The sequence below is a fragment of the Pygoscelis adeliae genome, unplaced genomic scaffold (genome assembly GCF_000699105.1).
Source record: "Pygoscelis adeliae isolate BGI_AS28 unplaced genomic scaffold, ASM69910v1 Scaffold108, whole genome shotgun sequence".
Classification (NCBI taxonomy): domain Eukaryota; kingdom Metazoa; phylum Chordata; class Aves; order Sphenisciformes; family Spheniscidae; genus Pygoscelis; species Pygoscelis adeliae.
In genome coordinates, this window is record NW_008825498.1 from 4397051 (window position 1) to 4410821 (window position 13771).

Sequence of the window (13771 nt, forward strand, 5' to 3'; positions counted from 1 at the left end):
AACCCTGCTTAACATGCCTGGCTGGTGTTATTCAAGAGAAAGTATCAGAATAATAACTCCTGATATTTGAATGAAAAATGTGATATTTTCATTAATAAAAAATATCTTCATAATGTGAAATACCTTAATTAATACGAAATACCAGTCACTGTGTTGTGAATGTTTCCAAGGACTTTCACCTGCTCAGATAACTTTTTCTTAGTGCTTATGTTATCTTGAATTGAGGGTAGGTTTGGGATGGCATTTTGCCTTTGCTTACTTGCAGCCTCAGGTGAAGTAGGGGCTGTGTGCTAGATGAACTCTGCTAGCCTCTGTCCATCTTACGTGTGATGGCTTGAATGGAGTTGCCACAAAACTGGCACGGGGATGAAGAGGTTATAAAGTTTTTAGCTGAGCTGATGGAGTTCTCTGTGAGGCACCTGGACCAGAGCTATACCAGTTATTTGTTCTCAAAGGTGGCTTTGGGGCATAGTGCTTCATCCTGATCATTTTAGGATTTTCTGCTTATGGTGACTGCTGTTCGATTGTCCCAGGCTTCCCCCGCTGAGTTGAGCTTGGACTCAAGACTGGCATTGGTGTGTTACTAGAAAAAATACTCCCCACGTATTTGCTTGAATTTGAGTAGCCAAATAGCAGTTTGGCTATAGGAATGTTATCAGAGGTATTTGCCATCTACTGTTGATTATTCTCCTCTTTTAACTTGGTTTCATTATCTTTTGAGCAGAAAATACCAGCGGGTGAAAACCCGATGCCTTTAAAGTCAATGGCAAAACTCCCACCATGTTCACCAAGGCTAGAATTTCATACTTGTTGTGGTCAGTCTTTCCCCACAGTTATTAAATAACAAACAATTGAAGTGAACAATTCACAGAGGAATCCTAGCGTTTATTTATATAACCTCCTTGGTGAGAAATAACAAGTCACATTCAGTAATAAATGCCTAGTCTTCCTGCAAATGATGTATGAACCAAAGAAAGGTGAACAGTATCTGACATTCTGTTCTCACGAAATAATTGGACCAGCTGTGGTCTGGCCAGCATTTTGGGGAGAGGGTTGGGAATGAAATGAATATTGTGTCTCTGCCATGACTCTGAGCTAATCAGTCTCCAAAAGTGAGTTTGTAGGTGCCTTCTGTACTGGAAAGAGACATCTTCTCACGTTACTCGGCCCTCTGGAGAGCCGTGGAAATAACCAGTTTTCACGTAGCAGTAGTTGAATATTATGTAGCCAACAGGTTAGGCTGTTAATATTGTGGAAGGTCATTATTGACTCCATATGTCCTCTGGTAATGACATCCTGGTTCTGGAAACACACTCTTCTCTTTCGTCATCTGCACAGGTCATTAGAGATGATAAGCATGACTTCTTGGTGTGTACTGAGTCTTGAAGGGGCTATGCTCAAGCTGTGCAGTAGCTGAGGAAAAGATTTCTTGGCTTTCCTCACGGTACCTCCTGTGTCCCAAGCAGCTCAATGGTTCAGGGCAACCATTTTCAGGCAGTGAAATATCTATGGATTTTTTTTTTTTCAACTTTGAGTAGAAGAATCAAGTGCAGTTTCTGAAAGAAGTTTTTAGCAGAGCAGGGGAATGGCTATGGGCTGTATCACAGCTTTCAGATCTCCTGGGACCACAGTTCATCCCTCCTTCTGTCTTGAGAAATGCCATTCCTGTTCCCCCTTCTTCCCTGCTAGTTAGTGTTGAAGTGATGTTAGACGGGAAGGTGGGTTGTAAGGAGAAGAAGGAACTGATGACCCCCCGATTAAGGTATCGAGAACAAGCAGATGCTGTTTCCTAAATGTGCAATTGTTGGCAGAAACTAAGCAAAACTGGGTAAAGCAAACAGCACACATTATTGTTTGTTGGGTGAATGAGGTGTGTCACTGTCACCCACATAGAAAAGTTGGAGGTGCCTTTGGAGCATCATTGCATCTGGCTGACCTCAAGGCGTTATGGTTGAGAGTGTTTGGTTTCGTGAGCATTTGGCTATAGGCTGTAGACTCTGTTTTTGAAAGTAGGTCCCAGAACATTATCTGGTGCTTTTTATTAACTAAGGTTTGGCACATGTGAGGCGTTTTTGCCTGGGACAGCTATGCTGATGTGAAGAGTGCTGCTGTGTCTTCCACCTGCATCTGCGTCTGAAGAACATCCATGAGTGTCACCTCCTGCACAATGTCACTGATGTTTGTGTAGTGAAGTATTTCTCAGCAAACACCACTGCAGTCTTGGACTCCGCTGCTTCCAGATCATTCTCAAGTATAAATCACCCATTTGGTCTTCACCTAGAAAGCTCTGCATGTTACATATCTGTACCTGAGAAATTGCCTCCCACCTTACCGAGGGTCTGCTACCGATCACACATAAATTGCATGGGAAGGGGGCTGGTGGGGGTGCTGTCCTCTGTAGGGCTGCTTGGACTCGTTCGTGCTCTTGGTCCAGGAAAGCACAAGTTTGTTAACCATGGGCCTCCTGAGCTTTGGGAAGTGTGTGTGAGGGGCAGGGGCTTAGAGCAGGTGGTTTCTGCCCGCTCCGACTAATCTGTTTATATCTGTCCGTCTCACAATTCTCTGGCACCTATCGCCTTGGTAGCTAAGCATGTTTCTCAGATGACTCTGGCTTTTTTTCATCTTCTCCTCTTTTTAATAGTCTTTTCTCCTTCCTATTAAATCGGTCTTTATTAAAGTTGAGAATTCTTGCACAGGGTTTTATAAACATGTGTTATTAAATTTTGAATCTGTTTTGAAAGTGCCTCTATCCTACTCCCTCCTAGTAAAGTGACCTTTTTAAATGGAGGGAAGTGGGTTTAGATGACAGTCATGATAAATGCGGTCATGTTCACTCAATAAAATAAGGCCCAGTGCATTTGAGGATAAATCAGTGAAATGTACAGCCCCACCTGTCTGTCTCCATCATTCATTTCCACTGTCACTTTCACAGTGGCTGATGGATCACAGTTGCTGTAAAATTAGACAGCCTTTAATCTCATTTCATCCTGATTAGCTTCTCCTTACCCTTTCCCTCTAACTCACTGACTGACACGCTAAAAACTCACACCGGGCTGTGTCTGAGCGTGGCGTACAAACTTCTCTTCAAATACCCTTTTTGCGGGGCAGGCAGGTGTTCCACTGAGTTGAAATCGAAAAATGAGAAGATGGGATTTTCACATTATTAAAGCAAAACAGCAGACAAAGGCTTGTATAAAATTAATGAAAGCAGCAGCCTGGCCAGACTGTGTGATGGGCCAAATTCTTCCTGTTACACCCTGACAAGCCTCGTGAGTTTGAGAAGATTGTTCCTATAGGGGCTGAATTTAGCAGGCTCATTGCCGCGTAATTTTGACTATATCCATGAAAAGTTATGTCCTATATGGGTGTGTGTTCAAAAGGAATTACAGTTTATAGCACAAGTTTTCTGGTGCTTTCAGGGGGTGTTTTGTAGCGGTAAAAAAAATTGTTTATTCCCATAGTTTTGACTTCTGTGTATAACTCATGATTCTGAGGGACCCTGAAAATGGTCAGGGAGAAAGACTGCGATGTTGGCAATTTCACAATTTCAGTGCCAAAACTCCCTCCCTCTTAGATGTCCGCAGTGTTGCTCCGTCCTCCCTGTTTTGTCCAGCCCCCTCCAGCACCATGGGCAGATTCATGAGACCAAGAACAGAGTTTTCCTCAAAGCCCTGTGAGAAACAAAGGTCATAGTAAAGGTCTGCAGTGTTTTATTGCAGTCACCTTTCCTTCTGAAGCCCAAATACTACCCTCCTTTCTAAGGCAAGCTTCCCTTTGGCTTTCCCGTGAGTTACGGATGGTAGTTCGGGTCATCTGGGCCCAATCCCATATCAGTGGGAATGTTGCCATCAAGTTAAGTAGGAGCCAGGATTAAGCCCTTAGTTTTCAAGGTTTAATTATCATCATAAGTGTGGGAATCTTATTGCATAGTTTATATGCATGGGAACAGCAGAAAAGCTTAAAATATAATTTCTTCCTCTACTGGCCCTGTTTGTGTCAAAATGGAGGATAAATAAACAAAAGTCTTCCTAAAAATGAAGACACAACATGTGAAAAATAAGCATGTGTGCTGCCTGCAGACAGTTCAGATAAATGCTAGATCTCTCCGGATTGACCAAAGGAAGAGCCTAGTTGAGAGTACAACCATTGGCTTGGACCTAATTTGAAACCATAACAGAGCATTGGATGAGGTAAGGATTGAAGCCCCTGCGGACTGATCCCGGGGAGTCTCTTCTTGAGAGGAGGGGTCCCAAAAAGCATCTAAGGAAGACAGCAAATTTCCCGTGGGAGAGCCAAATTCGTTCTGTAGTACAAGCATCCACAAAATCAAGGAAAGTACTGGGGTTTTGAGAGAGATAATTTTAAAATGGGAAAATGTTTGAGATTAAAGAATGAGATAAATATGATACGGGCGCTAAGAAGATAACAAAAATCTTTTCATTCTTTCACCCTGCTGTAGGAATCTATAGGTAGTATAAAATCTTATGCAGTGCCTAGTATAGGATTACTTCCCAGTTATATAAAGTGTATTAGTAACAAATAACATTAATTAATGAACTTTCACTGTACCTGGCTGCCCAATTTAAGAACAGCTTCACTTACATGACTTGTAAGAGCACAGACTATGAAAATGATATTCGACCTTTACTAGAAACTAAAAATGTACCTTACTTATTCATCATTGCTTTGGCAAAAACTTCAGTAAGAAGCTTAAATGAGCCCACTGGATCTTTAAGAAAATGTGTCCTAAATAACAAAGCTGTGCGTATTTCTTCTTATTATTATTTGCATATGCTATACTGCACAACTGCATTCTGAGAAAAATAAAAGATAATAAAACAAATGAAATGAGAGATATATCACCCAAAATAATCCAAGTGTGAGATAGGCTGCCTCTTTTTTTTTTTTTTTTTTTTCCCACTAAGTCGTACTTTCTGCAGTTTCCTCGTTGTATCTCTAGAGACATCTCTGCAGATCCTGTGCCTTGTTTTTCTGACAGCTCCAGATTTCCACAACTGTTTTGTTAATGTTGGTTTGGGGTTTTCTGTTCTTAAGAGGGGATTCCGTGCTTCTGTTGAGTATTTAGAAAGTGCACGGTAACAGATTTTGACTTGCAGCTCTCCAGGACTGAAAACAACAATTAAATCAACAAGACTGGGCATTGGCAAAAGAGCACAAAGTAAGAGCTGGCCCTGAGTCATATTGATTTCCCACTGCACTGGTTTCCTAAGTGCTCTGTTGATCCGTGTCAAGCAATAAGTTCCCTGCCTGTACATGCACATCACCTCCCCATTTGTCCTCACCTAGATTTAAGGTGCCCATATGATGAGCTGAACAAGGACATCATTTTTCCTACTGGTGTCACTGGGCCAAAACTGCTCTATGTGGTATGATAACTAATGCTGTGTAAGTTTACATTTACCATATAATATCACAATAGTGCTGTATGGCACACCGCACTAATATGTGCATATTATGTATATGTAAGTCCTTATTTTTGTGTCTTAGCATTTGCAGTGGAAAATGTAAATTTAAAAAAAATAAATTATTGTGACTGTAGTTGGTCCATAGTAATCACACCACCTCCAAAAAAGGGATATTGCAAACCTAATGCCACAGTTTTGATCTTTGTTAACAAAGGGCTTCCTGATTAGATGAATAGAAAATGTGTGATTGTGCTGCTAATGACATTGTACAGGAAATTAAGCGTATACATTTGGAAAAGGCATTAAATCAGCAGGACCTTAATTTAAAAACTTAAAACTGTATGGAAATGCAGCTTGTTCATTGCTGTGTAATAGAAAGCTACTGAACACACTGACTCTTCTTGTGGAAACATTACCAGCAGAACAAAGCTGGGCTGAGGTTTTTTTAATGTTTCCTAGCATACTAGGATTCCTAGCATCTGCTTATTTTCAGGGAAATAACGGGCAACTTCACCCCTTTTTACAAGTTGTTTTTAGAGCAGCATATACGGCAGTTGGATGGGTGGGGGGGCGCTAAGGGACCAGAATTCCAGCTTTTTTCCTCAATTATTTGCAAGATTGAATAACGTACGATTACTAATAAGTGGCTTTGTCTGCTGTTAATTCAGTGGACATACATGCTTGGGGTGATGCATTCCCCTGTTATTTCATACAGATGTAATCCCAGTGTTGTACTTTGTACCTTTGGAAATATTTGATGGAATCGGTGCCCTGAGCTGACAAACAATTCTTGCTTTACTTGCAGTTATGCCATATAACAGTGCCCATCATTGTGTTGTGGAAGTGGAAAACTTCTTGTTTGTGCTGGGAGGAGAAGACCAATGGAACCCTAATGGTATGTATAGAATATTAAAAGGCACAGGCAGCATCAGCCTTCCTCTGTCTGTCTGTCTGTCCGTCAGGTCAGCTGATGTAATCATTAACAAGGGATTTTGAGGACCCTCAGCCTGATTGTTGAACCTAGTAAAGGCTACTTGTAGATATTGATGTAATAAATATCTGGTACTTTAGCATTAGCATTTCCATCATTCATCAGCTCCCACATCCCTTGAGAAATGCCACAGGCAGCAGAACAGACTCTTTCACGTGCATGCACCAGGCAGCAGCTGTTAAGAATTTTAACCTTCATTTCCAGTCTCCTTCCAGTCATAATATAATATAATAATGCAATTGCAGTAGATGCTTCCTTTCTATTGTCAAACCAGATACTCGCAGCTAAAGTTGTTAATGTGTTAATTATCTAGACTCCGAGATTCTTTAACTGGTCCTTTTTTCAGTCTTGTGCAAGAGCTTCTCATATAGATTATCTGCTGCTACCTTCTTTGATTTGATTACTTCATAAATTTACTGCAAAGAGAAATTAAACAATTTAACAGGCTTCTGAGCAAAGCAAAAGGAGAATACCATGCCTTGCAAAATTCACAAAATTGTCAAGACATTGTTAAAAAGCTTGCACACGAAGAAAGAGTTGTAGTTGTAGCAGTCTGTGTAACAGAGATAATTATGACTGAGAAACCATAAAACAGCTTGCAGGTACACATTTTTACTTTAAAACACCAGAGGATCCAGCTGAAATTACATATACTGCATATATTTTATTGTGAATGCCCCATTTCAGCATCTGCACTAAACCAAATTATAGAAAATTGTTACATCTGTTCACTTCCTAAAACCTGAGACAAACAATCCAGTCCACCCTATAAGCATATTTCCGGTGCAGTTAAAAATATCACTAGATGTCTTAGGAGAAGAGCCCTTCAGTTCTATTGTTGGATCTCCTTTATATTAAAAAGGAGATAGTGTGGTATCATTAATGATAATTATTATTAGGAGCATCAGCCACATCCAACAACTGAGGGCCCCTGTTGTGCTTGGTGGTAGGCATACGGGTAGTAAGAGGCAGACCTTGTTCCAGGCAGTTTATAATTAAATAGCCATGTCACATGAAGGATGAAAGAAAAGAAGTATAATTACCCACAATTTAAAGATGTGGAAACTGAGTCGCAAGACGATGGAGACAGGTAAGAACGGGTACATATCCTGCCTCTGAGATAGGAGTCGAGCACAACTGTGAGATGGATAGTACCTTAGGTCTGAGGTCGCCTAGATCAACTCCTGAGCTGAAGACGTTGCCATCGGACGTCTTAACAGCTTCCTTGTTCTATGAATACCAGAGCTGTGATTTGTCTATAGAGAAGATAGGAGTAAAAGAGGTAGGAGCATTGCTGATACTGATCTCTTTATGAATTTACCGCAAGAGAAATGGATCTTACTTGTCACAAAAAGCGGACCTGAAAATCATAAACTGCATCCTATGCTATTGCTGGGCTAGTTCTTTCTTGGAACTGATCTGCTTTAAATGTGCAGCTACATGGGAACTGCTTGCACATACCTACTTGAATTTAAAGGCCTTTGTCTGCTATCCTCATAGTACAGAAGGGGCTTCATATGCACCTAGCTGGAACTATCTTGCCCAGAGCATTACAAGGCTTTTGATTTGAATGAGAATATGCCAGGTGCTTTTCCAGTGGACAGAATTATCCTTGAGATGAGGGCAATGGAAGGAGCACCATGCATTTCTTTAGCCATCAGACCTGCAGGTTCTTGAGAAGCCAGGTGGAGCCTGAGGAGCGCCCATGTATCCTCCGTGCTGCTCCTGTGACCTCCTGATAACCTAGAGCGTGTGGGGGACATTTCTACTTTCTTCTACATCCTCCTATGGCTATGCCTTTCCAGTCACAAGGGATCCCCGCACAAGTAAATGCTGATGAGAGCAGGTTGCAGAACACAGGCATGGATTAAGACCAACCTTCATAACCTTCAGAGCCCTTCACCTTTTGGCATGGTTCCAGAGACCTTCCTGTAGAGAGCAGAGAGCAGCAGCATCTGCCTCCTTTTGTCCCATCGTCCTGATGTGCTAATCCTGATTTCTGATCACTTATTACAGTTTCTACGTTCTGACAAGTGCTTCCTAACGTGTGTAAACCTCCTGACTGATGAGCAAGGGAAAATAGTAGATACAGTTGTCTTGCAAACTGAATTCCAAAATTAAACTGGAGTCACAGTTACACCAGGCAGCTTAAGTAGGTCATCAAGTCCTTTTCCTGCCATCGCAGGCATCATATAGTCCCATTTTGTAAATTTTCTAAGCTCCATTCGAAAAGCAGTTGGATTTTTAGCCCCTACTACTCCTGAAAGCTGTTACAGAATCCAATTGCTCTAAATGACTAGCAGCCTTATTCTAATTTCCAGTGAAATGTATTCTTTGACTGTCTAAATCACCTTGTTCTCATGCCAGAGTTGGCCTTTAGCTTAATAGTTTTTCCCCTCCTGGAGGTTTGTTCCTCTGATGTATTACAGACAGTGCTCCTGTCCCCTTTCAGCTTTTGTTTTCCTAGGTGCAACAAGCCAAGTTCTTTGTCTCCTGCCGTACGGTAAACTTTCTGTTCTTCCTGTCGCCATAGTAGCTCTTCTTTGTGCCTGTTCTAGTTTGATTTCATCTCCCTTCCTGTGAAGTGACCAGATTTGTGTCCTGTATTCTCACTCTAGGCTCACTAAACCCTTCTCCTTCTACCCTGCGCCATACAATCTTCTACATATGTGTTATTTGTAGTGAACATGTGTATAACACGTTATGTTAGGAGGCCAAGGTCCCCAAATCATGGGTTCGTATGACAACAGTTAAAAAGCTGCTGTATAACCAGTGACCACTGAAGTCCCCAGTAACTCTGAAAGATCTAATGAATATAGCAGCATTAAACCCTCCTACTAGAAGTCCAAACTTACGATCAATACTTACATTGTTTAGAAATCCTGCTTTTTGAAATAGAAATAGATTAATAAGTGTCCTAAATAGTGAGACCTAGAGCCAGTTAGATGCCCGCTGTTACTGTTTTACTGTTTATTGAATCTATCGCTCTCAATGCCTCTTTTCCTAAATTGTCTGTATAGACTGAAGGAATTCAGATAGGGACCAAGAGCAAAGCCTCGCTTCACTAAACCCAGTGGCAAAATGACCAGTTGCCCTTAGTGTATGGGGATCTCACCCTGTGTCTTGAGATGTGTTTGAGTGGTGCTCAGCATAAAGGGCTTTGGTCCTCATTAGGCACCATGCTGGATTTGAGGGAAATGCTACATTATTCATCAATCCTCTGCTTTACCCTCCTCACACAGAACATGCTTATAACATAGAGAGGGAATGAGTTTGCTTCCAGATGGAGTGGTCAACATGGTTTCTTTCTCTGTTTTCTTGTAGAACATGACCTTAAATTATTACGAATATAAATTCTAGCTGTATCGTTACTCTTCTCTACAATCTTGATGGTCTATTTACACATCCTGAAGTAAGTGTGGAATGAAACAAGCAAAGCGAGCCAATCCTACGGAGGCTTTTCCGATGCAAAAATATTCACCTTGTAGAATACCCAGTGACCATTTATAGAACAGTGACATACGCAGTTGGGTTATTCTGCTGGCCTGTGAAGCCTCTAATTCAATTTTTTAGTCACACATACATAAACAAAGGTTTCTGTTTCCGAGATCCTCATCTGTTGAAGTCGCAGGTGTTACAGGAAATTGCCATACACTCTCTTGCTTCAGTTTTCTTGCTTTGATGTCAATCTGCATGTAAAATAAGGTGAAATCTTAATATCGTGAAGACATGAATACAGTTCATGGGCTTGACAGCAGGGATAAGCTAGTTAGCTGGTGTATGTTGCTCATGTTTCATATTTTAGCTAACACACTTGGAATAAAACTCTAAGAGTGTATTCCCCCTTCGATGCACATGTGTAATTCCTTCTAACTTACACTGAAAGTACATGGTAGAATAAACCATCTCGTGCAAACACTGCATACCCCATGCTGATGGCTTATGCAGCTCCTGGTTATTTGCACAAGATTTTTTTTTACCATGTTCCACGTAGAGACTATGTGTGGAGAAAGAAAAGCACATGTTCTCCCTTTGATTTTTTTACCTGACACAAAATACTCTAGTCATAAAAATACCATGGGGATGCCCTATTTTGGGCAGCAATTTTGTTTAGTGTTGTGATTTATTGTGGCTATGAAAGTACCACAGCATCTATAAGTAAATTTAAATACACATTTTCAAGATCTTGTTACAGAGAGCAAGAATAATCTCTATCTGCTTTTACTGCTAACAATTGCTAATTCAAACCTTGCAGTGCCCCATTTGTTGAATTATTACTGTACACATAGTGTAATCATACATTGTTGTAAAAGGGGGAACCCTTCATAAAAGCTGTCAACTTGTGAACTATATGTAATATATATTACAATCATGATGTTAAATACATGAAACAAACAGCTGAGTGTCAAAATAATCTATTTTTACAGGGAAACACAGTACAAACTTTGTTAGCCGATACGATCCCAGGTTTAACAGCTGGATACAACTTCCACCCATGCAAGAGAGGTAAAATCCTGCTACGTGTTTTTCAATATATGTTTTATCATCCTAGGAGCAACTGAAGTTTGGCTTAGTTCTGGGAGTAAGGAGGCCTACAGAAGCGTTGAAAATACTGAGATAAAACTGCAGCATGCAGTTGCTTCCCATTTGTCTCCTAATTTTTTTAAACTTTCCAAATTCAAAACCCCAGATGCCAAATCCTGCAGGGCTAACTCATGCAAAATAACCATGGACTTTGTGCAATTACTGGTTGCCTGAGTACGGTCTGAAGGATTTTTCTCAAGTGTTCATAGTGTCCTGTCATGTTCCCTGACTGAAGCGTCACGATGAGTTGGCAGTAAATAAGCAGTATAGTCAGATATCTTATAGGGAACTGAAACCTTCACATGTTGACTCCATCCTGTTTCACCATGCCAGCCATGAAAAGCTCTCCTTAACATGTCTTACCTTGTCAGAGGAGTCTTAATCCTAGGTGGTCTTTGAGTGAAGTTGCTGTCAGCTAATGCATATTAGAGTAGCATGCATTTTAATCTTGACTGTGTACCGAAGAGCAGAGGTGCATGTAGGCTTGAGCAATGACCGGTAGAGATGGTGTAAACTTAACTCTGGATCCCAAATCCTACCTTGGCAGGTAAAAAGTCCCCCAAACCTGAACCGAATGATGCATGTTTCCCAAGAAGAATCTCAAATGCAGAAGATCCAACGTTATAATGTTGTTTTATGAAAGAGCATTCAATGTCCATCCTTCAGTTCAACACCCATCTTCTCATGGATCCAGTGTACAAGAGATCTTACACCACGTTCCTAAAACACTTTCCTTATTTCATGTGCTGTCCGTATTATAGCTCTTCTCTTGTTGGCTGCCCCCAGTGTTCAGGTGTCTGGCAGTCATAAATATATTGAACTCAGTGCAACCTTGCGATTCAAGGTGTGTATTACGACATGCATGGAAATAGGGCTGTCCTTTCAAATTTTCGGAGGTAAAATGTCAGTCTGTAGAGTTTTTGAAGGGCCTTTGTTCAGGATTCAGTTTGATTGACCTAAGTCCCTATGCAGACCCATGTGCAATGCTTGTCACCAAAAAATACTGTATTGTACCACTGTGTGAAGAAGCACAAGTGGAACGGATCTGAGGAGGTTCCCTGTTGGAGCTGAGTGAACTGATAAAATTAACCATATAAATAGAGATTAAAAAAGAGCATCACAGTTCATTTTAGTCTCTGGCTTTATTAATAACATCATCCTTTACTTTAAAAATCCTTTACTAAAATTCCTTTTTCTTTTTTAGTTGTTAATAGAGCTAGTCCAACAGCAGGCTTTAGCTAAAGAGGTGGCCCTGCTTTGGCAGCCCCCAGCCTTCTCCCTCACTCCTGCCAGCACTGTGGGATAACCCCACAACTGGGTTATTTACCTTAAAACAGAGGGACGCCTTCCCCTGTGGTTCAGCTCCCCGGACTGAGGCACTGCCGGCTCAGGTGTCAGGCGCGGGGGAGGCAGGAGATGTGCGTGAGATTGTGCATCGCTGTGCAGGTCATCTTCAGCGAACCGGGAGGCTGACTAGTGTTTGTACGGAGCCTGAAGCTCTTCTGTGGAGGCTAATCTGTGTCCTAATTAGGTCCTCGGGGTATCTGCAAGTAAAACTCCTGAGGGGCACATGCGGCTGGCTGAACGGTTGGGCTTATTTGGCTGACAAAGCTCAGAAGGCAGAAGTAGGCAGTTGAGGGTTGGAGAAAGCAGACAGTAGAAGTTTTTCCACCTCCACAGTGGCCAGTTGTGTTTCACTAGAAGATCAGTTTATAATCGCAGGTGTGGAATATGACTTGCCTTTTGCTCTGGTGGAAGCTGCTGCCTTCAGCCAAGAGTCAGAACCTCTGCTGCACACTGCGATTGCTTAGCGGCTGCCCAGTAATAAACTGTAATGTATTAGCATCTCAGCTCCTTACAGCGTTATTTAAACGTAATGGTCCACTCATACATAGTTCCTTCTGCAAGGGGCTTTACTATGACGATGTTAATTGTGACCTCTTTTGTTCAGGATACGTAACTCATAGGCTTGCCCATTATTTCTCTATAAAGGCTCCTAAGCATTGGGGCTATTGTTGGAAAACAGGGATTTTCAAATCACTTTCTAAAATGATTTTAATGGTTTATTTGCTCATCCCTAATGACTTCCTCAGAATTGTTGCAGCCTTTAGAGGTAGGGTCTGGCCCAGTTTTTAGAAGATCATACAAACAAGAGAGAGCTTTATATGCAGTCTGCTTTCCCGGCTCCTTTAGTCAGATAAAGTTCCCATTAAAGTCAACAGGCTATTTTTTCCCTGCTAGGAGTACAGGGTCACGCCCTGTCTCTGCTGGCATAATGCAGGCACCATTGACAAGACAGACTGTTTAATGGGTACTTCTAAGTCATTATGGTCCATCAAGTCAAAACCTACTTAGGAATTTCAGTCTGAGAATAATTGGCTGGATAGACTATAATAGCTCCTTTGAAATGACTGCCAGGTAAATGTGGGTCTCATTCACAGGCAGTATATTCTCAAGTTGGAAATCCATATGAAATATTTGATGAGTAAACTTTTATCTCATATGCTAAAATCCATATCTGATTGATTTTACTGTATGAACTATAAAGAAAAGTCTAATCCCGTTATGGATTCAGGGCCGTCAGTGTATTTTCTTGAAAGCCAAGTTTGGTTTCTTTTCATTTGAAGAACATCTCAAAAATGCATGCTTTCGAAAAGTGTGTACTATTTTCTGGCGTGCATTGTTTAGAGAAACAGCAAATGACTCATCGGCTTTTGAAATACACGTCTGCCTGACAATGCTGTAACAACGGGATGCTTTTTGGAGAGCG

At 41.3% G+C, this 13771-nt stretch overlaps 1 protein-coding gene across 1 annotated transcript in view; it reads left to right on the forward strand.

Annotated features, from left to right (window-relative positions):
• Positions 1-13771, forward strand: part of KLHL14 (kelch-like family member 14) — a gene marked incomplete at its 5' end in the record, with an annotated part of 64360 nt that overhangs the window by 41966 nt on the left and 8623 nt on the right. The window contains 2 exon segments of the mRNA XM_009331472.1: positions 6232-6321; positions 10845-10923. Of these exon segments, the coding sequence (XP_009329747.1) occupies positions 6232-6321; positions 10845-10923 (169 nt within the window).